The 25,272-nt window shown below is 42.8% G+C and overlaps 2 protein-coding genes across 2 annotated transcripts in view; both read right to left on the minus strand.

Moving 5' to 3' along the window:
• Positions 1-1,270, minus strand: part of sh3gl2a (SH3 domain containing GRB2 like 2a, endophilin A1) — a 41,688-nt gene extending 40,418 nt beyond the window's left edge. The window contains exon 1 of the mRNA XM_085356570.1: positions 1,226-1,270. Coding sequence (XP_085212696.1) covers positions 1,226-1,270 — 45 coding nt within the window. The remainder of the gene's footprint in view (positions 1-1,225) is intronic.
• Positions 1,271-13,715: 12,445 nt separating this feature from the next.
• The window catches only part of cntln (centlein, centrosomal protein), a 92,665-nt gene continuing 81,108 nt past the window's right edge, over positions 13,716-25,272 (minus strand). The window contains exon 26 of the mRNA XM_085355829.1: positions 13,716-13,826. Within this exon, the coding sequence (XP_085211955.1) occupies positions 13,716-13,826 (111 nt within the window). The remainder of the gene's footprint in view (positions 13,827-25,272) is intronic.

Genomic DNA, 25,272 nt, shown 5'->3' on the forward strand with positions numbered 1-25,272 from the left:
CCCTCCATCTCAGAGACAGCTGCTCATAAAGTTGAAGAACAATGCAAAGTGAGACTTGTCACTAAGGCCATTCTGAGATTGAATAAACTGCTGAACAATGAGGGGGAGGGCACACGTGTGTGTGTGTGACTCACACAGGCTCTGTGTGTCTTGCAGTGAGGGCCCTGAAGCTAATGGACAGTGTCATTGTGACTCAGCCCTATAAATGGAAAACCTCCAGAAGTTTCCAAGCTAGAGGAAATAAAACTCACTCAAGGCCTTTGAGCTGCTGATGAGCCCATACATTCAAGGTCTCACTTAAGAGCACTCTGATTGGCTCCCGAGTTAAAGGTGATTAAACCTTCAGGTTGTGCACTTTGACCTGAAATAACATAATAATACACGACTAGCCTAAAATGAGAGGGTTGAGAAAGCGCTTTGGGTAACCTTGAACAGAATACCTTTGCGGTGGGCTTGCGCCTTACAATAATAATAATAATAATAATAATTATAATAATAATAATAACCGATGATTCAGTGATGGATGGGGAATGCTTAATTCAATTTATCACCTGGTGTCCCGCAAAAGGCGATAAGTGCATTTAGAGGGCGCAGAGGTCATGGCGTGCCGATGCTGGTAGGAGCGGATTTCCGCCAAGGCGCACTTAACGATTGCATAACGAGGTGCGCCTCGGAGTGTCTCCTGTACTTAACTCGTCCTTCATTTCAGGGCCACAACTTGCGCATTGCAAGAGTGAGCGACAAGCATGAGCTGCAGCTCCGATGCTTGTCAGCGCGGAATGTCATCTGAAGGGTACGGAGAAGAACCGACGTTCCCGACATCACTGTCATCACAGTGTTGTGCCATCTGGCTCCCAGATGGACACGCAAAAAGCGTGGCACTGAATAATTATCGTGTTTTCCCCGTCACGCACTGAATAACCACCGGAGTCAAACACGACTGATGCATTCTCCCGTTGGTGCAGTGCTGCAGCACGCCAGTGTTTTCAGCGGAGTGCACCCCAGAACCACAAAAACACCAGAGGTTGTAGGTGATAAATGGAGCACGACTCGCAACAACACTGCGTGTTAATGCAGCGACATTTAGCGTGAATTAATCATCACTGTGTTGGGGATGAATCTCTGCTTTTCCAAACCTTACGCCACTCCTCCTCCCCCAGACAACGTGACACTGTAAGTGGAAGATCTAGTGAGAGCCGGAGCACCGTACGCCGCATCTTCTTACCTGAGTGGCTTTGTGGAATTGCTTTTTCAGCCCCGCTACAGACATGTTCGCTAAATCGAGGTTCTAGCTGGGAATACGAAGTGCTGCTGCAGGTGTGAGCAGGGAATCTCGCTCCTAATTGAATCTGGTGATCTTGCAGCCGTGGCTAACTCCCGTCTACACTGGTCTTCACCAGAGGGATCTCCTGCGAGAAAGGGGGGGGGGTGCTAAAGCCCTTATCAGGCTATTGGATGTCAAAACCACATGTCTTAAACGGCTCTGACGTCGAAGCCTGCTCAGTTTAAAGCGGCCGCCACCTCACTACAGCTGAACTCTAAAAAGGGGGCTGAGGTATTTCTAATCTAAGCTCGTTTAGCAGAAAGGACGCGAGACTAACGTGATGCGATACCAAGAAAAAGGATGACATTGCTCTTCATGTCTCAGTGATTGGAGAGGATCTAGGTGGTAGAGCTACATGTGTTGGTGAGGGGCACTGTGCCCAAATGTGATGTGTGAACGGTTCCCGTGGGAGACAGGAAAGAAAGAAAGAAAGAAAAAAAGAAAGAAAGAAAGAAAGAAATATGACCTTTACACCTCTGCGTTTCAGCATCTCCAGCACCCTGGACAGCGCCCATCTCTCAAGGGAGAGAGCCGTGCCACCCCGGACAACCAGACTACAGCAAACCAATAATTACTATTATCTCCCTTAAGAAAGTCTCTAAGTGTCACAGAGCCATAATGAATGGTTACACTGCAGGTTCGGCTGCAATACTGACTATTAATTGAAAAAAAGCAATGTACCATACTAAATATGCGTGTACCTACACAAGCACCTATAGCAGTGAGGCAAACATGAGAAAGAAATTAAAAAAGCAACATTAAAACCATCTTACCTATACAACATTTAGCAGAACTCTATTTTATTAACCACTCGTAGAACAGACAATGTTAGACTTTTAAAGTCATTTTGTGTGTTTATATTTGTCTTGTTTTTATTTTTAAGGTATTTTATAACATAAATTCTGGGGAAAAAACCCAGAACTCAGAAAAAATGTCAGTTCCCGACTATCCAAATCATATCACTTCTGTACTTCTTACTCAGTGTATTAAATGCAGCCTACTCGTGCGTCATGGTGCAAAAACTGTTTTGGCATCGACTCACACAGAAAATTAAATGAAGTGCAGAAATTCACTGTCACGTTCCATCACACCTATAAGACTTAGCTAGTAACTTGCGCACACTCAGTGTTATGGTGTAAAAAAAAATATCAGAAGTTTTCACACACACACACGCGCTTACGCGTGAGTCCATCACCTCTCAGATCCATACTCAGTCCATTAATCATTGCATCCATTAAAACAATGAAAAGTCTGCTCAAAAATGCAGGACCAATGCGAGCAGCGGGTCTGAATTCAAACAAACAAGTCACCTGCACACATTTGTCAGCAGCGGCACCCCCTACGGCGCCAGATGGCTAGTCTACTGTCTGCTGGCCACTTGTGCAGACAGTCAGAGACGCATCCCACATGGCCGAGGTTAGAGTATTTGAATTAGGCTCGGAGCGACGATCACAAAATTGGCCATGAAATCGTAAATGTGGCCATATCTGCGGCCGTGACATACTTAAATGAAACGAATCCTAAGCGCGCAGTCGAGAAAATTAACTCTAAAAGGCGCAATCATCTTACAAACTAGATAAACGCAAGCATTCAAATGTATAACTTGTTTCGGAAAACAAAGCACAACCGGCGAAATGTAAACGACAGGTGGTAAAAGTTATACTGTGTCCATTTGTCTGTGGTGGGAGGAGTGCTTCTCAGCAGCAGGGCGCATAGTGGGTGTAAGAAGTGCAGAAGCGCTGGCAGCACCAAAGTAACAACCGAAGGTCTCTACGATCAGACCACAGTATGTGCAGGGAGATCACGCAATATGTTCATAGGCCGCTTTACATTTTAGAGTAAAGAGCAATATTTCTATTTTCTTATGTAAAATACGAACACCTCACACAGTGGACGCATTTGCGCTTTAATGCGAATGTAGTAAACGGAGAGGACTTTTAAGTATTCTGGCTAAATTACAAACTGTAATTATTATTTTTTCTTTGTGTATACTCTAGTAATAACCAGGCATTACACCACAGAACATCAGAACTGGTTAAATGAGGAGCATTTGCTGTGTTAGTGGCGCCACCATGTGGTGAATCCCCGAACACGGGTTTAGAAGCGGGTTTATTCATTTATGTTTATTATTTCTGTTTCTGTTACTAAAATAGCAAAGAAACAAAAGCCCAAAAAAGTAGTGATTTTAATTTAGTGACATAACTTAATCTTGAAAGGGTGTCACTGTGAACAGCCACTGAAATGGAAGGCCAAGGCCAAGCTCACAAAAGAACAGTGACAATGGGCCTGTCACGAGAATTTCTTGAATGTTATAATTTAAAAGTTGATACTAACTTTTTTTTTGTGGTTGGGGGGGGGGGGGGGGGTGAAAAGTCGGTTTTGTTTGTCCACAGTCCAGATTATAAAACTGCTCTGCTTCCACCTAGCGGTAAGAGATGATGCAGCACCGCTGAACCGCATGAGAAACACAGACCTTGCAATAGGCCACATATTATTACAATAAATGATTGTGGACTCAGAGATTTGTGCCGTCTGTCTGCTGCAGTAGAATAAATGATGTGAATGTTGTGCTATCCTCAGTTTTCCTGCTCGCTGGCCTTCTGCAGGCAGCTCTTATGAAATGCTTGGTTCCTCAGCTGCTTCAGGTGACCGTCTGTCTTACCTCATGAGACATTAAGTCTCAGCTGTACTTTTCACACAGACGCTGAGCTGAACTCAGATGTTTGTCTCATCTACAGCCGTCATAAAAATAAATCACACACCCTTTCAATTCTAAGATTTTACAAATGAAAACGTAATAAAACAGCCTCTGGATTTATTTAAATACCTCACACGAACAACTACACATGGCCCATTACACCGTATCTATAGTTATTTAACCAAAACTAATCCAAACTGCAGAAGCAGGTGTGTGGAAAAACTAAGTACACCACATTATTCAAAAGTTTGCAGAATCACCTTTAGTAGCAATAACTTTGAGTAATTGTTTTCCCTTTTCTTTACAGCGTTGCATCAATTGAGGTTTGCGGGCATTTGTTTATGCACGTCTGTCTTAAGGTCCCATCACCGCATTTCTTTTGGTTTAAATAAGCTGTGTTTGCTTTTCATTAAATGTGGCGCTGTACTTAATGGCATCTCCACTTTGGTCTCATCTATCCAAAGGACATCGTTCCACAAGTGTTGCGATTTGTTCAGGTGCAAGTATGTGCTTGTGCCATACTTGTTTGGTCTTCTCCTGATTGCACTGTCATGAACTTTAATATTTAACATGCTTACTGGGGCCTGAAGCGTCTGAGATGTCACTCTTGGAATTTTTCGCAGTTTCTCTGAGCACTGCTCGGTCTGATCTAGAAGTGAATTTGCTTAGACGTCCACATCCTGGGAAGATTTTAACACACATCAGATTGCTCCAGACCAAACACCTGTCAACACATCTTATAGAGGTGCTCACACTTGCTTATGATCAGTTAATCAGATGCATATGGTTAACAGTAGCTGGCTGCAACTTACCATTTCAATTCCTATTGAAGCAATAAGCGCGTACTTATTTATCTATTTATTGCTTCTAATTTTGGCTTGGTTATTGTTGAATAAATATTGAAACGATATATTACGTCATGTATTTTGCAGATGATTTTTTTAATGTCTTGATGCACAAAAAACTTTGATTTGAAAGATGGTGTAGTTTCTTCTTTACAATGACTGCACACTAGTAAAAAAATGAATATACAGTGGTGGGCAAGAGTATACGGACTCTTTAGAAATTTCTACATCAAGTGATCATAACCTGTGATCACATAAACACACACACACACGAGAATGAGTTTTGGCAGAGAAAGCCTTAAATGAGCTGTAGCTGGTATCAGATCCGCACATTCACTGATTCAGGAAGAATTTTTGACAGTTTTTACTTTCAACTTCAGCTCAGCCACATTATATGAGATTTTCTTCAGTGTTTGGGATCCTTTTCATGCTACATCATTCAACCTCTTCTGAGCTTCAGCTAGCGAACACTAACCCAGTTATTACCTTGTCACTGATGGTGAGCAGGATATGCCCAGAAGCTGCAAAACAGCTCCACATGCTGATACTACCCCAACTTTAACCCATCACGCTTAGTGTAACAATGAGTGATACTGTAAAAAGAATAAAAATGACACATGTTCTGTAGAAAATATAATACAAATCACATATTTGGTTTGCTCTAGGCTTTTTTACACCATAAGCAGTGCTCACTCAGGCCACCTCTGCAGCTGGCTTCAATCGTTGCTTGTAGAGTCTCGCAGCTTTTAGTTTGTTCTACAACAAATGGGATGCAGCTCAGTTATAACTACGTTGACTGTGCCGGCGTTTGACTCGGGCAGTCAAGGATATTCTACCTCTTTACCCTTAAAAATTCTTTTTTAAGGTTCTGTTTAACTGAAGCAACCTGTTTGATAGATGGGGTGGTGCTCTGGGCCATGAGCTTTTTCTCTCCACATTTCTCTATCAATTTGTAGAGTTTGACTTTTGTTTCTTTTCTTTTCTTTTTCTTTCTTTTTGCCTGTCCCGTTTGGCTCTTTTGCCATCAGAATTATTGTCTAAAGGCGAAGAAAGATGCCCAACGGATTTACTTTACCAAATGGACCATCCCAGCCTTGCCATAATGGTCCATTTGATTCACCTTTTATTGTTTATTTTATTTTTTATTTTCACTTGCTAGATACGGGACAGATTTGACTGGGGAAAAGAAAAGGGAGAAAGGAAGAGGGAAAGAAAAACAGCGGGGAAGAGGCACGGGGATAAAGGGCAAAAAACAAAAACCAACTAAATAAGCAGACAAAAAAAACATATATCAATCACCTGGGTCACCTGCTGAGAAAGAAAAAAGAAAACAAGCAGAAGAAAATGAGAGCAATAGAATAAACAACATCACGATGATCTATGGGAATATAACAGTAAATACTAAATATTAAACATTATTGTGCAGCACGTAAGATCGACAGCACACAGTGTGCTTTGAGGTAGGAGCCAAAAAGGGTGTAGTTTGTGTATGTGATCACCCGTGTGTACACCTGTGAGCATGGACGCACTTGTTTTTAAAAGGTTCCTTCATGTAATGATCTGTTAGAGGGTGTGGGGGGGCCACAGCCCCGTCCACCAGGGCATGAAGCAGGTATGGAGGAGATCAAAACTCCAGACATCCAGAGGCCCTCAGAACACAAGAGACCAAGGAAGACCAACAGAGGGGCAGCCGCGCCACTGTCCCAGAAAGAGCTGAGGAGAGTCCCAGATGAGGGCTCACTCAGCAGCCGCGGAGCAGAAGCCAGGGGGGGTTGCAGTGACGCGCCCGTGAGCTCCGCCGGCAGTCAGCCGTGCCTGAGTGACCAAGCCCCAGGCCGAGAGGCCGGGGGCACCCCACCCCCGAAGTGGCCCGAGTGAGCCCCAGGCTCCAGGCCTCGACAAGCAGCCACCAAGGAGTGAGCCGGTGTGTACCTGGACGCCCATCCCCGGACACAAAGAACCACCAACGCACCGATGTCTGAGGGAGTCCGCCACTGAAAGGGGAAGTGGTGGGGGGAGATAGGCCTCCAAACCTTGGAGGGCCTGAGATGTCCCCAGAGAGGTGGCGCCTGACACCCAACCTGACATATAGACACAGAAATACAGGCACACACATATACAAACATCCATTCCCACCCTCATGCTCTCATGTGCAATTACTCAACACTCACCCAACGGGGAGACAGACATAGAGGGACACTGTACACACAATCACACTCCCCAAGCGTACTCTAAGCCCCAGGTCTAGATATCCTTGCCCCTGGAGGGGGAAACTGCACCCAGACCCAGGTAGTGTTACCCTTTTCCCTGGTGCGGGGAGAAGCAGACCGCCCCGACTCCGCAGCAGCAGGCAGCAGCCTCACACTCCAGACCCCAGTCGGACGGCCAACTTCTCCTCCTAGTCCCCCCTGCTCCAGCAGGCCGCAGAGAACGGGGGTGTGTGATGACTCCAAACCTCCCTCCGCCCGCTCATATGTAGTGTTGATGCATGTGTGTTCTAAGGTGCCTTTAAAACCCAGGAGGGCATGGAGCTACCTGCTTTGACTTTTGTTTCATCTGTCCTTAGAACTGTGTACCAGAAGTCTGTGGGCTTCTTTTTGGATGTTTTGGAGAAACGCTGAGAAAGCTTATAAAAAAAATAAACAGCTGCCCAAAAACATACAGTAGCGTCAGACTCTTGATAACTTTGCGATCAGCACATTATGTGTTAAATGTGCAACACAGTTCTTTCAGTTATGATGCTAACTTATGAAATTAAAGCGAAAACCTTCCACTCTAAAACAGCCTAAAACTTAAACCTAAAGGTCCAAGTATAATGAAATCAACAGGCCATGTCTTTCATCACAGGCAGAGATGCAATCCCAAGCTCACCAACTGGATACTCTTCATTCCTCATGTGAGTCAAAGACAGATTTGATTTAAATGAAAAGTCATTTGTGATAAGCAGTCTGTAAAAGGAAACAACTTTGCTTCATTGCATTGAAAATCAGCTGCTCTGCTTAAAAAACGACGTGTGTTCTTTAGCATATATGACAAGCTTATGAATGTAAATACAGCATTTCGAGGAGATTCTAGTTTCCTTATTAATGACTTTATTAAGAAAACCAAATAGTTTAGGGGAAAACCAAGAAGAATGTGTTTTTTACAATGATCGCTGTAGCTCATAAACCAGGTATATGCTCATAACATACAGCCTGCACCCTGGATGATTAAACTTCCACGAGCGTCACTTTGCATGAGCTGAAGAACTGATTCACCTTTCCATGACTTGGAAAGAATTTGCATATAGTTGGCTATCGTCCAGCGCACTGTGCTATAACACGCCTTGAAATGCTTGAGCAATAAACCAAGCAGAACAAGCACCGCAGTTTGACTTTTCAGGAGGGCTGACGCTATGTTGGATCAATCAGAGGGAGAACTGACAGAGCTATGTCGTGATTGGTGTTTAGGGTAGTTTAGTTAATGCAGAAGAGTTGATCCAACGTAGCACCAGCGTTTTAAAAATAGGGCTAATCCTATCTGCCATAACGTGTAACGATCTTTGTGAGTTCTGGGTTAGAAATGGGAATGGGTTAATAAAAGTCTTTAAACTCCACAGAAGAGTTCTCGAAGCATATTTAAAGGCAGAATAGGAAAAAACACACATATATAGGTACAAAATAAATAGACACATGCTAGTAGGTGCTAAACATATACAATCATCAAAAGGCACAGGAGACAAAGTAAGCAAACCAGACAGACTCAGGTGCCAATGTGTAAAAATAAGTTTTAGTTCTAGTTTTAAAAGACTCAGTGTGGATAGTATTCCATCATCATAACATACCTGGCTGAGACTATCAGTTCTCCTCTGAGCAAAGTCCTACTTCCCTCACCAGATGGTTTGTCAGAACCTCTTTAAAGCCAAATAGCAGGCCTCACTTATCACCACCTATCGCCTCTGTGTGGTGACTGAAAAGTGAAATCACAGGCACAAGGGGCTTTTGCTCAGCGCCTGTGCTCACAGACCAGATAGTCTATGAAGTAGATGAAGATCATCAAAATCTTGGAGAGGAAGATTTGTTCCTTTGCTTTGATCAAGAGAAGGGTGCCTCTACCATCTGATCAGGAAACCTTTCTGTGGTAATATCCAAGACCATCTGAACTGACTTCCTTGGGATCTTTAAAATTTACTTAATATTTACTTACCACGGTCTTTTACTAAGAAAAATGCATTTTAGTGCTCAGGAATGTGCTGCTTTATATTCATTGTCTGCATCTGTAAAACTAAGCAGACTGTGAATCACATTCCCCAGATTGTTTCTTTTTACCTCTGAGGCAATGAACCACAAGAAACTTTTTTTTATATTAATCGTTAAAACATTAGCAAATGGTTGTGTTTATATTTCATCATAAATAAAGCCCTTAAGAAAGATTCAATGTATCCTTTATGAACCTGTATGTGTTTGTGTGTGTGTGCAGGTGTTAATAAGAAAAACAAAAAATGGACTGACTTCTACAGCAGACCAGGGGTCATTTGTCACACATATGCCAGTCATGCCACCAGAGACAAACAGCTAACATAAGCCAGGCTGTAGTCATGTGTTTGTGGGTCTCATAAGGTCCACCAATCCCCACGTCATCTCGCTCCACTCAAACATGCTAATGTACCTGTGCTCTGCTCTAATTGGTCCCAGTGATGCTCGCCCTGCTCCACCTGTGTTCATGGGAAGCCTCCAGTCAGTCCTGCAGTCAGGCCCCCGCCACTGCATGCGAGTGCGCAGAGCTAATATTATGCAAACAAACACTTTGTTGTTTGGCACTTCGTGCACCGACCCGCCACTGTGGAAGAAAGGGAGAAAGTAAGTAAAGGGAAATAGAGAAAGGAACAAGGGGTGTATGAGTAGGGGTGGTGGTGGTGCTAGAATTCATTAGTGTGATTACCTGAGGTGTGCTACTTTACAGGGGGTAATCTGCCTGCCTGCTTCATACCCTCCAAACTTCAGCCAGTCCGCTAATGAGCGCTTGGAAAAGTTAGTCAAGGTGGAGAGGTGCTTTGAGGGGCTGTGCACCTTAGACTAAGGTGTTATTATATATGCCGGAGCAGAAAACAAAGAATGGATGCCTATTTTGTAACAGAGGATAAATGAAGACTGGTAATGTTTTGATACACGTGGAAAACAGTGGGCCGACTGATGAGGTTGAAACCTCAGGACAAAACACTGGCATGTTTAAAGGTTGAAATGTCTGACAAATTAGACATATAGTACACTTTGATGTGAAATATCAAGAATATTTTCAACGTCATTTGAGGCAACATCCCACACTAATCAAAAGGACACCAGAGGGTTCAGGGAATCTCACTGAAGAGCCACTTCTCTCTGAGGTATTGTCGAGGACAGCGGCTTCGGTCCTGTGCTGTAAGAGTAGGTGGATTAGAGATGGGATCAACCCCTGTCTCATTCCCCCCCTTTTTCCTCTCTCTTTTTTCACGGCAGAAGCTTTGGCCATGGCTTTAGAGAGACAGCTGCCGTGAACAAAGCTCAGGACAGTCCACTGGGGACAGAGAAAGTGCGAGTGTCAAAGAACAATAAAAGTGCTGGAAGAGCTCGGCTACGGTGGAGCAGCCAAACGACGGGGAGGGAGAAAAACCACAGAAAATACAGGATATACAGTATATACACTACATATTAGATAGATGGATTCTGTAACTTTCCCCTTCCTCTCACCCTGTGGCTCTGCTTCATCACACAGCATCAAAACATAGCTTTATTCCCAGGAGTGGCTTGCCTTTTTATCTGCTCCCTAGCTTCCCACGGCGGGCCGCATCCACCCATAATCTGCTGCTGTTTCATGTCTGGAGCACAGAAGAGAAGGATAAGGGACTTGTTCAAGTGAAGATCAATGAGGCTGTACACACAGCACACGTGCATCAGGACACACTGAGAATGTTTTCCTTCTTCTTCTTTGTAAAGTGCCATATGATGCAACATTAAAAGAACATTATATATGGATACACTGACAAGACGAGTATGAGAGTTTTAACAGAAATTACTATTAGGCTGAGATGTGGCGCGATTTGTGTCATACGCCCTGTAAACCCCATCTACCTTTTTATTACTGAACCATCTCTCTGTGGATCAAACACGGAGGACTAACACAATGAACAACTGTAAACATGCTGCATTATACATGTGTTGAAAACACATTTGGCTGTATGTCACAAGCACCTTGTTATTTTAGACTGTGCCAAGCGCCTGTGCCGGCAAAAATCAAAGCAGTCTGATGTATTGGCAGCAATAGCTGGGGTGTGAAACTGTGTCAGCGAAGTAAAGGAAATCACCAGAGGCTATTTTCTGTTCGCTCCACAGCTGGCTGACGAGATCGGCAAGGACTAATTGTGTATCAGATGGAGGCAGAAGAAATTCTCAGTTTGCGCGTTACTTTTCTTTGTACTTAGGTCTACCCGCCTTCCCACCCAAGTGGCACAGACTCACCAGACAAAGGGAACTTAAAAGTACCAGAAAGACAGCCCTGGGACAAACAACACACATGCACAGAAATCCTCGATGAACCCCAAAGCCAACCTGTAACCCTAACCCTCTTCTATCCCTCCAGGAACAATCTCCTGTAGGAAATCAGTGGAAAGAAAATATACATGAAAGTTGGATTTAAAAAGAGCAGGGAGGGAAAGAGATAAAGATAGAGTGAAAATGACACCGCGATTGTGTTGGAATGAATAAAAGGGGAAGGGAGAAAAACTTTGCATTTGGAACTACTGATCAAAGTAATTCCCACAGGAAACCTCTCTTAATGAGAGCTGTACAAGAAAAGAAGGGTGGAAGACAAGGAGTGAAAGAGAAGAAGAGTATGGCATGCCATTCCTACACAGAGGAGGGAGAAAGAAAAGGGGAGATGAATCATACACAGCGCCTAGTGGAAGAAATGAGCGTGTGTGTGCGCATTGGATGGGGGTGGTGGTGGTTATTTGAAGGGTGTTTTCAAGATCATTTTAACATCTTCACTGAGGGAGCGTCAGAGGCAAGGCCAGGTTAATTAAACCCAAGGGAGTACCAGCTGAGGGGCCCCGCATTTGAATATGTCACAGAAATAGAGCGAGCGCGTCAGCCGAGGCCGGATGGCGGGTTTCTGTGAGCAAATTGTTGACTGTGCATTACACGCTACGAGGAAGAGGGAGAAATAGAGACAGACAGCGGAGGGGTAGGGCAGGGCCATGCAGGAGGGTCTCTGTGATGTTTTGCTTTTCTTTACCCACGGTGCCACCGTATTTCTCTGAGTTATTAATGTTTGTCATTAGTTCCATTACGCTGGAGGACAGTGACAGGAAAAGAGAGTGAAGAAATTTATATGGGACAAATATTGACAATAGCTCGCCCATGGGTATTGGAGAAGAAGAAAAGATGCAAACTATGTTAATGAATGGTAATTAACCACTAGGGTTTGTCTCTCCTGGATCCCAGCTAAATTGGTCCCCGAGTTGCAGCTAGAGACAGTCCTGGCCTAATCCTTTATTATAAAAAGATAAAGGAAAACGACATCATTAGCATATATTTGAGAAGGAGGTGGGGGGTTGGTGGGGGGGATTAAAAAGTGGAATTATTTTTTAATTCTTGAACGGAGGATCCTTCGTGCCACTGTTTATTACACATAATAAAAAGAAAGGAGGAAAGTGGTTATTCAAAAAAAAGGGAAAAGAAGAAGCAATTTCAAAGGAGGCGTGTGGGTCTCCTGAGTGGGATGCAAACTCAAGGACAGAGACCTGGATTGTGGTTTAATATTCAAAATGAATAATAAGAGAGGGAGGACAAGGGAAACAGATAAAAGGAAGTGGAGGTAGCTGTGTCAAGGATGGAACCACTCCTCTTGTGCACCACGGCTCTGTGTGTGTGTGTGTGTGTGTGTGTGCTCATCCTGACCCTTACTAATGATGTCAGCAGCAGGGGCCACTTGTTACAGACAGGAACCATGCCAACAGGCAGCTGTCAATCATAAGAGAGGTGCGAGAACCCCGCAGTCCAGCAGAGCATCCTCAGTCACCATCCCACTCTGACTGACACTCCTTTGAACTGCCAGAACAAGCAAAGTACGAGAGCACAGCAAAGCAAACGACAGCGACCATCACAAAAAGGCAGTCTTTAGAAGTTAAAAGGGCTTTTATTTTGGAAATTAAGTAAATGTTTATTAAACAAAATGGTAAAAAAAATCAAGCAATACTTAATATAATTACATAACAAAATAAAAGATTAGAAGCTTTAACAATCTCCTTCAGAAATAAATACTTGCAGTGCATTTCATAAATGGAACAGATGAGGCTTCAATCACTGAACTGGATCTGAGGGTAATACACTCTGGAGCTCCTTGCAGTGAATATTCTGCTCTCTCTTGCTTTGGACTTTCCTAAAGTGTCGACTAGGCATGCGTAGGTCAAGTCCCTGCAACCTAAAAGTTCTTGAGGTGCCAAATAAATTAGAGGGAAAGGGGTAAAAGAAAGTTTCAAAAAGTGTAATTTAAACATTAGAGTAAGCATTTGCCGTATCACCCCAGGTCTGCGTTGAGAGCGGAGGAGAGTGGCTGCACTGTAAATTAGCTTGGCACTAAAGGGCCCTGTCTGATAGACATAGTGCAGTGAGTGCTAACACAGATGTCGAGGGCTCATTTACAAAAGCTGGGGTGCTGCGTTGAGCCAGTGGCCCAGAGTGAGTTGACAGCGCTTTTCTCACAAATATTGGTTCTGCTGCCCCGGCCCAGCTTGGCTCAGCCCGGCTCCCACCGAGTAGGAGCTGGGGAGGGAGAGAAGAAGGGAGGGAGGAAAAGAAGAGGATGACAGTTTTCCCAGCCTCAGCCCAGGGAGTCAGGCTTTTTCGCTGACTGGTGTTGCGAGCGTGGCCAGCTCTTCTGTCAGCACTTTCCTCTCCTTCATCTTCACGCGCACAGCCTCCATTAGCTGGCCGGCAGAGGGGATCTGCAGGGGAGGGGAAGCACAGAAAAAAGGGTGTGGGGGTGGCGGTAGAAGGGGAAGAGAAAATGAGGAAAACACGCACAAAAGCACAAGTATTAAAAAATAAAATCAGATTTTTTTATATATCTATCCAGCTATATATATATACACACACACACACACACTTTATATATATATATATATATATATATATTTTTATATATATATATATATATATATATATATATATATATATATATATATATATATATATATATATATATATATATATATATAAAAATATATATATATATATATATATATATATATTTTTTTTTTTTTTTTTTTTTTTTACACCTGGCAGCCTGTTTGCTGTTTTATGAAATAAGAGAAGCCCAAGCAGGGCCTCAGGATTTGTGAAATTTCTCAGGGAACAGCCACTTTGAGATAAAGTAAATCACAAAGCAGCCTACACAGCAGTAGCCCAACTCCACAGCTCACTTTTATTAAACTTCCATTTTTGACCAGTGAGAATGCAGTTCATGTTTTTTTTTCAAGCCAGCTGTAAAAAACATTCACATGTTAACTTAAACAGGTCTGCTGTTTTTTCCCGTCCACACCAGCAGAGGTATGGTATCCCAACATTGATCCTGAACATTTTCCCCAATACATGCCTGTCCACTGTGGACAGGAAAAACTCTATGGAAATATAATTTTTTTTAACATAATACTACAATAAACAATAAACAAACAATAAAACCACACGTTAAAAATCAGTATATCTACACGTCTGAGTGACAGAAAGTCCCTAATTGTGAGACGAACCGGTATTGGTTTGATTTTTGGAATGTCATTTTTCCTCGAACAGTCAGGGCAGATGGCCGCTCCTCCCTGAGCCTGGTTCTGCCGGAGGTTTCTTTCTGTTAAAAGAGTTTTTCCAACCCACTGTTGCCAATCGCTTGCTCAAAGGGGGTCTGATTGTATGATTGTTGAGGTTCTCTCTGTATTACAGTAGGATCGTTACCTAACAATATAAAGCCCCTGGAGGTGACTGTTGTTGTGATTTGGTGCTACATAAAAAAATGAACTGAATTAATGTTTCTTGTGAGTAGTGCTGTGAAACAGCTCTAAAAGAGTAATTTTATCCTGTAACTGTAAAAAAAAACACAAAAAAAAAACGCCACCCACAATCTTGTTTTCATGAGTCTAAAGAGACAATACATTTTCCCAGAAGCTTTATCCATTTTTTCCTTATTGTGCCTCTAGGCATAATTAGCACCAATGGTAAAAACTTAAAGTATTGCTTTTTGTGTGCGTCACTGGATTGAATCTATACCAGGAAGAGGAAAGGATGAGAGCTGATACTGATTAATTCATAAATGTGAAAACAAAGAATTGGCAGGTTCCTCCTCAGAGTACTGGGTAATTTTGTTTGTCTTCCTCATCGACAGGAGGATTTGATTTGAATGTGCACCGACTCACCCATACATATTCCCCTTAAGTTATGCAATGCTTTTTATAGGCACATTTTGTAAGCAAGGGAAGCATGATATTTCCCTGACCAATTTACCAAGTCCCATAGCATGAAGTGAGAAGGGGACAGGACAGATGTGATTATTTCATAAAAGAGAGTGTGAAAACAAGAGCCCTCGAACTACACACAGAAGCAGAAAGAAGAAAAAATTGTAAAATATGATCTTGATTAAGCAAACAGTAACAGAGAAACCTCCAGGTTTGAAAAATGAAGTTGAGGTTGTTCTGAGCACCACTTGAGGCTGGTGCCAAAGTGCAGCTCCATTGATTCCCATGTTAAACCCTTATTTGTTTATTTTTTCTCTTGGTTACAACCCTATGGATGGTATGTCAGCACTCAGACTCCTTATAATGTGTGTGAGTGTTGACATAGGTAGTTGTAGTTGCTAGCTGTCTGGTTAGGGATGTCAAGACTGCATTGTAGGTGGCTGACAGCTGGTGTCGTAAGTCACCACCTCTGTTGAATGATGTTCATTACATCGATTACATCATTACATCACCGACATCGATGGCCTCTTTTGCTTTCAAACTCTGTCTTCTCTGTCCAAAATGTGAATACAGGCATCCTAACAGCGACCTTTATCCATTATGTGCAGATGTACAGCTGAGTCTTGTCCTGTCAAGGTGGCTCTATGTTGTGCCATGCCACTGTGCTTGCAGTGTTGTGCTTTTTGGAGCATTTTAAAGTAATTATACAACAAATTTAATAGCAATATCTGTGCTTCAGTTTTGAGTTAAAGTCTAGTACTTTATTTGTATGTTACTTTGGACTAATGTTCAGGTGTCTGTGTTGCAAGTATACAGTATAAGGATAGAATTTGCTAGCCAAGCCTGTCAGTATTAGCTGATAGCTCCCACCCACTGATCCAAACTGTCACCAAGATGGTGACAGTTTGCAGATAATGCTTGGATCCAAAATGGTACTAAAACCTAGTTTAAAACTTTTAGTACTCAGTTTCAAATACAGCTGGAGAGTGCGCATTAGAAACTCAAATATACACACACACGCAGTTCTCCTGCCCCTTGACACCTTCTCTTCTTCATTAAAGGTAAAAGAATCAGGGAACACAAGGCCGTATGTGCCAGGAAGTATGTGAGAAAGTGTGTGTGAGTGTGCACTTGTGCACGCGTGCACTGGGGAGTCAGTTCCAGCAGCAGTGGATGCTTCAAACACACAGCATAACTCCTCAGAGAACCACTACACTGAAGTAACTGCTGAGACATCTCCCTCTGCCTCTGTCCTCCAGAGAGAGCTCACTCTCTCTGTTTCACACACACACACTCACATTTCTTAATAAGCTAATTGCACTTAGAGCCACTAACTATGCAAACAAACGCACTAAAATAGAGACACAGCCACAACACGGGGCTCTGTGGGATAGCAAAGTGGGAGACTGGATCATTAAAAGTCCCGATGTGGGAATATGAGTAAACAACACTAACAGGTAAACATGATCTAGATAAACCTAACATTAAGTGAGATTTAGGCCTAAAAAAAGATGCTGAATGTATGCAACAAACTCAATGTGCTTTCAATTCCTTCATTTTAAAAACTTATTTTTGGCAGTCCTTTTCTCAGACAGGAACAAAAAGAAAAAACAAAGGACACCATGAACCTTTCTGCCACTCATCACAGGTATCATCCCTTAAAACAAGGCATTACCCATTTGAAGTCATGAGAAATTCAAGGAACAGATTCTGTATAAACACGAGTAGGTACACAAAAACCATCAACAGGATTATAAAGCTTTTTGAGTGTTGATGTAATGAAGTGTGTGTGTGTGTGTGTGTGTGTGTGTGTGTGTGTGTGTGTGTGTGTGTGTATTGTGCAAATTTGTCTCTTGGCTGATATTCAATTTCAATGAAAATGCCTTAATTTTGATTGTTTCTTACACTAGCAGATTCTGACACAAGAAAACACAAGTGCTCACAAATGGGACAAGCAGCACTATCATTCTCTTTCATCTGACTGCCACATTAGCTCGGGACTGATACCCTGCAGGATGGTTGGAGGTAAGATGTGATGCAGCTGCTCTGGCTGGATCCCCTGGGCTGCTTAAGGCGGTGTTAAGAACTGGCACTAATGTTATGCTACAGTTGATTTAGCTGGGCCCCTGTCCCCTTTGGCGGAGCTAGCAAGCACCAGCAACACAACGGCTGTTTTGCAAGAGGCCCTGTCCCCTTTGGCAACACTAAAATAGCTACTGTAGCATTAAGCCATGCTAACTCGCATCCATTACTATTCAACAGGCCCTGCAGAGCTGACCTTTTGTCTATGTATGATTTCATGAACATGTTTCAGGAGTGAACTGACGTGCAAAGCCACTGACACTGACAAGTTTGTGTGGGTATACGTGTGTGAGTGTGTGTGGACAAGGACAGGGGCTGCAAGCAAGAGGTGTTTTTATGAGCCAATTAAATGACACTGCTATGCTATAGCCTGGGGCACACCTCAAGGCAACAAGCAGCTCAAAGTTTCCGCACTCCAGCGACGCTGGTCTGGTAGTGGCATTACACACAACTTTTTTTTAAAAATAAAAGATCAATCATTCCACCTCTTTTGTCTTCTCCCTCGGAATGGGTTAACACAATTATTTCCAAGGGCCCAATTTGGTTTCAGAGATTGTGTCAGATGGCTGGATATCTAAATGAATAGAAATGTGGAGGGAGGAGAGGCTTGCAGAGCCTAAAAAGAAATACAAGAGGACCTTAGCAAGGAGGATTCTTAGTTATTCACGAGCTATTGTCAATGTAACTGCAATAGTCATGTATATTTAATAATGTAGATGTTGCCACTGAACTCCAGTACTCTGCTATACAAACAACATTTAGGTCCTTGAAAAATCTTCAAGGAGTGTGCATATCGGCAGCTGTAAAAACCAAAACTTTCATACAGTTTGTACGTTTATACATAATAAAGCCAGTGTGCACTACTGATATGAGCTGAGTGTTAAATAAATAAATAAATGAAGAAGTGAGTGCTATGATAGGCTTTCTTGGGGTGTGAAGGGAAACCTGCTGTACATCTTTGTCTCTGGCTAGTGAGTCATCTCCAATCTAGGCCACTAGTCAAGGTAAGGGAGAAGTAGTTACAGTAGTTTTATAGCAGAGGGAGGGTGGAAACAGCTCTTTGATCTCTGATCTTCTCACTTTTGTTTGAAAATCAAATTTATCAAACGGGGGAATAACAACAACAACAACATGATAAATAGATTAAAAAAAGCACAAAGGCACCGTACTTGCATTTGATTATCTCCAATAATGAATATGTCACATTTGCAAAGAGGGGCTCAGGTAAGAAAATCACTAAAGCACCGACGAGCCTATTCTCTTGCTCTCCTTCGTAATTACCTACCCCAGCAGCATAGCAGATCCCTCGCTTTTCTCCCCTTTAGGCCACTGGAGACTGATATGAAAGGGAATTGGACACTTGGGGCCACAAATACTGTAATTAAAAATCTCTCCTTTTCTTGATACGTTGTTTGCAAACATCATTTCAGAGCGCAACATGCATTTGTTAGGGATCTGACCTAAATACACCCTAGATTAAACATAGGAAAGCACCCGGTCTTTGTTTCAGGTTCATACTCATTAGGTGTGAAAATGAGGTGATTCAGGCATGATTGGGGTATAAATATAGAAAGGTGATATCCATACAAAACAGATGCAACCTTTAGGTGGAATTCAGGAACCCAGAACATGGCTATGTAACAGTTATGGCTCATCGGTCAAGGTAATGCACTGGGAAGGAGTTGCAGTCAGGAAAAGTGGCTGTGCTGGCAGCAAGCTGTCACAAAATAAAAAGCTGCTAAGACTTACCAGCTTCTAGTGTGGGTTCAGAGGGAAGGCAATGCATCAAGCCATCAGTTCAGTGTAGATAATTTTTCTATATTAACTTAAAAGTTCCTGATTACGCTTTTACTTATTTTCTTTCATACATACACCACTACCGATTGTGGACTCATTATTATTCAATAATGAGACAGAATAATCGCTGTGAATCCTTATCTAAAGAGATTATTTCTACTATTGGCTTTGTGTGATGTCACTGAGAGCGTATATCTTTAATATGGTCATCTCAGGTACACAGCTCTGGTGTGTACCTGAGATTACCAGCGGCAGTCAAACAGAGCCGGCTTAAAGGAGAATTGTCCTAATAGGAGAAGAACTAAAATACCTTCTTTCAGACAGAGGATAAACTGTAAATAATGCAAGCTACTGGGGTACAGTTAGAAATGAGCAGAACAACTGCCCCGTTAGTCTACTGTGCCCATCAGCAGACTAAATCGCCCTTGGATACAATCAGTAACATTTAAAGCACCAAAGAGGCTTCAAGAAATCTTTTTTCACCTTGCCCCTCAACTTTAACTAAAATTGAGTACTTAAGTGGGCTGGACCAGTGAAACTACATGACAGACATGCAAACTTACAGAAAGCGTTCTGGCATTTCATTGCCCAGACTGTCCCACAATTATAAAACATTTTTATTAATTCAAAGAAAAGTTCATTTTTTCCACGAACCCACTGTAAAAGTTATGAAAATGCATTTAAAAGTTCTACATCTATGTACTCTTTGTTGAGTCATCATGGGGCAAGATGGGAGTCTTTACCCAGGCAGATTCTGGCCTTCTGTTCAACACTCCTGCTCTGTTATCTGGACAAAAGTGGTAGCCATCTGCAAATTAGACCTAGAGGACGCCCTCTTTACACTGGCTTCCAATTGAATACAGGATCAGTTTTAAAGCCCTTTTATTGGTTTTAAAATCTCTAAATGGTCTGGCACCTCTTTATTTGTCTGACTTGTTGAAGCCCCACGTCCCCACTCGTTCCCTTCGGTCAGCTGAGCAGTTGCTGCTTTCGGTCCCAAAGTCACGGCTGAAACTTAGAGGAGACCGAGTGTTCTCTGTTGCTGCGCCGATGCTTTGGAATAACCTTCCTCTTCATATTAGACAGGCTACATCAGTGCCAGTTTTTAAGTCTTTATTAAAAACCTATTTTTATTCCCTGGCTTTTAACTCTGTGGGTAACTGATATTTTTATTTTATTGCTATGTCTGGTTTTATTACTATGTGCATATTAGTATTGTACAGCACTTTGGTCTACCACTTGTGTTTTTAAAGTGCTATATAAATAAATAAATGATGATGATGATGATGATGATGATGATGATGATGATGATGATGATGATGGAATCCCATGCCACAAAATTCCCGGCACGCAGTTTTGTGCTGATGTTAATGCCGGATGAATTATGGAACTGTGCAGTTACTGAATGAGATTGAGATGTTATTGAAAATGACCCATTCTTTCCACAAATGTTTCGTGACTGTATGGCTACTTGCTCGGTAACACGTGAACTCAAAGATTAAGAGATGTGGCCCAATACTTGTTGTTCATGTAGTGCAAATTCAACAGCTTTAATCACCCAACCCATTAATGGCTAAGGAACATCAGCAAGAAGCTGCATCTGCAGTTTCTTTTTATCTGAAACGCAGGCTGAATAGGCCAGAAAACTCACAGAGCACTCTGATACTAACAACAATAATATTAGTCTCCTCCTGGGAACCCTTCACTGTTTCAGTGACACATTTACAGTACAAAGTCTCAACTCAAGTCCCCTCCACACACATACAAACATACTTACAGGGACCAAAAAGAGTGTCTGATTTAATTAGCTCAGTCATTAATTGGAGCTTAATTAGAGCCACTTTCCTTCAGAGAGAAGTGTGGGACTAAGGGCTGTTCCTTGTCATTACAGAGGCATAATGAGCCACACAACACAACACACTGCTCCTCACTCTCACAGCACCACCAACAACAGAAAAGTTTCAGAGTGCATGGAAACAGAGCCATAGATATTTTTAAAACCAAGGGTTAATGATGTAACACCTCATAGAAATACCAATATAGTGTGAAGCCTTTATAAGAAGTGACATGAAAAAAGTGCTATTTAATGCTATTTACCACTGTAGAAATGGGCTACAGGAAACCCTCCCGAAAGTTTGATACAGGTTTGAAATTACAGGAATTATTTCAGCCTTAGAGACCACCCATAAACGCCTTTGATGTTTTATAACAAGTCCAGTCCTGATTGGTCTGGCTTGTCTCTACCACTGTCTTAATGTAATGTTCACCTGCTTGTTATAGCTCGGAGGCTGATAAGAAGTGATGCTTGTACGTCTCCCTTGGGTGTGATTGTGAGGTAAATATTAGCAGGCCCTCAGCGCCACCCCATACCAGTAAACCAAACCACTGTCCTCTCATAAAGAAATCAACAGAGTCAATGACTTTTTAAATGTTATTATGCTGTCATGAGGCTTCAGATAGGTGTGTGTGTATACAAAATGAGTCTGAAAAATGATCTGGAGGGAACGTGTGTGCTTGCGTGCATGTGCACACGCTTGCATGCACATGCTGCTCCTGTTCATTATTGGCCAGCAGCAGAAGGCAGTCATTTCCCTGTCTTCATAAAGACTTGGTCCATTAAATTCTACCTCCAGTCAATAATTAGGACTCCACAAATAAACCAAAGGCAATTAAATCAATGCTTCCCCGGGTCGGTACCTGGACCCCATGGCCCACATGGACACTCCATCTTCACCGCTGGCCTTATTCATGGTAGGTTGAGGTGGAGCCATATAGCACACCCCCTGGCCTGCTCATGATTATTAGACAGCATCGTCCCTTGATTCTGGCTATGGAGCGCCGCTTACGGTGGCTCTCTACTGAGAGGCGCAGGGTTTGATTTCATTAACTCACCAGTGGAGGTGAGAGACGAGAAAATGAACGCAATGTTTCATTTTGTTTTGAGTGGACATGTGGGGCAGGGGTGAGGGGGCTCCGGAAATCTATGGCACTTCTATGGCATGAAGGGAGCAGTTACCTCAACACATACACCATCACATATCATCAGGTCTGCAACACAGAGTTTGTTAGCGTACTGCCAACACCTCTCTTTCTTGTTACGTTGACATGTGGCAGTGCATGACAGTGATTGTAAACAATGGCCCACACACAGACAAAGACGCACACATAGGTACCTATCGTCGTATCCCCACACACACACACACACACACACACACACACACACACACACACACACACAGAATGAGTGATGGGTTTGCCATTGACAGGGCCACTGAGATAATAAAGTGCTGTCCCACTGGCAGCTCCATTAAGCACTGACAGTGACAAGATGAGGCTGTCGTGAGTGTGGTACACACACACACACACACACACACACACACGGACATATCCTCATCCTCTTCTGGTGACAGCCAGCCAGTTAAGGACATGGATCTCTCTCATCTTTCCTTTCACTGGGTCTATTTCTGTCTCTGTGTCTTTTTATTCGAGGAAGTGTGTATGAGTACTGCTCCGGGTAAGATCATATCGCTATTAGGGGAGTGTGTTATTAGTGTCACAGACAGGGTGACAGCCCAGGCCATTCCACTTCACAGATGTTCTGCTTGGTGAGCCTTTCATAAGCTATGACAGAGAGTCGAAAAACCAAGCGGGTACTTTACTGGAGTTCTTGAAGTGTATGCACTCACTAGAAAATGTTGGCTTCTCTGCAGCAGCCTTCACTTAGTGTAGGTCCGATATCACAGCGGTCTTAAACACATAAATTAAGCTTATGAAAAAACCTGATCTTTTGGCATGCAAGATGTCCCACCAGCTGCCCCAAAAAATATAGAAATATGAAAGAGAAAGGCAAAGACAGAGCCTGGTGTCCACTTAATATGACAATACGCTTTTAAAAACCAGACAGCGAGAAGAAACTGCATGATCGAGCCGAGAAGAAAAATAAAATAAACAAACAGCAAAAAAACCAAAAAAAAAAAAAAAAAAAAACAGAACAAGATGGACTTGAAAGGGGATAGAAAAAGTCTGTTTCAGTGAAGGGGGATGACTGCGGTGGTCCCAGTGGTCCCCACAGGGACCTGGGGGCGAGTCTCAGCCTTGTCATACTCCGCTTTTCTCCTCCTCCACTCTGCACACCAACTCCAGCCCCCCCCCACCATCCCTGTTCTGCCCACGGAAAACGTCGATAGCAGGCTGCCGGTGCCGAGGTCTCTGGTGGACACTAGCTCATTCTCCCGGCATCGACAGGCCCGCCAAATCAATATTTAGTTCCCCACTAACAAGCTGCCTCGGGGTCTGAGCCAGAGAGAGAGAGAGAGAGAGAGAGAGAGAGAGAGAGAGAGAGAGAGAGTGAAGAATGCGGGACAGTGGAGGATGGCAGAGAGAGAGCAGGGACTGAGAGCTGTCCAGCTAGAAGGGAAAAACATGGATTCAGTAGAGTGTTGTGTGTGTGTTAGTGTGGGAGGGGGAGAGGAAGGTGGAAAGGTCAGAAGAAGATCTGGGGAACAAGAGAACAGTGTCTGGTGTGTGTCGTGGTGCGGAGGCGACGCATGAGTGCCTGCGGCAGCCGCTGACAAGAACACAGACAAGACACACACACATACTCGACACTCTCAATCATACACATATCACAGCGAGCAGACGTTGACAGCACTCGAGCAAAGCTCCAGCAGAGCACTCACAGATGACTGGCTGTGTGCACACAAAGACTCCAACACAGCCACAATCTAGTTGCTTTTCTTTGTTTATCTTTTGCATTATTGTCTTTTTTTTTCAGAGGCTGAGCAGGATCGTTGGGGTGGGAAAAAAATCCTCCACTTACTGTATTTGGTGGCCAATTTTTGTTTTTCAAGCATTGAAGACTGACAAGTAACAAAGCCACATTTGGCTAAACCAAACTGTAACGTAGACACCAAAACATCCACTTAATCATAGATAAATAAATAAAATGCCTTAGTCAATAAATAAATAGATTTCTTCATTGTTCAAAAACATATACAGTGCCAGCCAAAGGTTTGGACACACCTGAGGGCCTGGATATCTCTAATTATCTGACACAGCTTTTATTAAAAACAAACAAAAATGAAGCAACATCTATGACGCACAAATGCACTGAAATGAAACTCTTTGAATCTCTTACACAGTGAACATATTACATGTTTAAAAAAATACCCTAAGTTTTTATCAAAACTCAAAAATTCTAAACAGAACATCTGTGATGTTTGGAAGAGAGGAATTTTTACAGCGAAATCATCCTGCTCACTCTTTGGGTGTCTTTAAACGAGCATTTGTTGTTTCCTTTTCCTCTCACTGCTGCTGCTGCTGATTTATCCCAAACAACTACATAGTAACAAAGTAAGCTAGGACCAGATATTACATATATTTGATAGAATTTCCTGCTTCAGTATGGCAAAGAAAGCTCAACTTACTGTAGGTCAACAGCAACTTACAGCATGAATGCATGTTTTTTTTTTAGGTTCTCTGTTATCTCATCCAATCCGATCCATCCATGAAACTCATGAACATGGAGACACAGTCCATCCAGCCAGCCATCCAATTCAGGGTGGCGGGGGGCTGGAACCACCATAGGACGAGGGGCAGGGTACATCTGGACAGGCCACCAATTTATCACACTGCCAACGCACACACACACCCATTCACACTCACATTCACACCTATGCGCAATTTTGAATCACTAGTTAACCTAACCCCACTGATAAAACAAGCTCTTGCAAATAATAACTAAATAATTACTACTAGTACTACCTGTTGCCCAGTGTCAGCTGGGATACAGCCCCTTAGTGATCATGAATTAGATAAGGGGTTAAGGAAATGGATTGATAGCTGGCTGGAAAACAAACTTGCTTTGGTTGGGAAAATACATAATTGCCTTTCTGTTGAAATAAATCATGCACTTGTTTGTTATGTTAGACCATATTAGCAAGTACATTTCTGCAATGTCTTTTTAATTCCCTGTGCAACCAATACTGAAAATAGGCCTGCCTGGACTGCAGGTAATGACTTATTCGAACACAGTAGTAACTGTGCAGTAACCACGAATTACTTATATAAA

The sequence above is a fragment of the Diplotaxodon limnothrissa genome, linkage group LG6 (genome assembly GCF_057381915.1).
Source record: "Diplotaxodon limnothrissa isolate DT_005_m linkage group LG6, D_limnothrissa_male_GT1.1, whole genome shotgun sequence".
NCBI lineage: Eukaryota > Metazoa > Chordata > Actinopteri > Cichliformes > Cichlidae > Diplotaxodon > Diplotaxodon limnothrissa.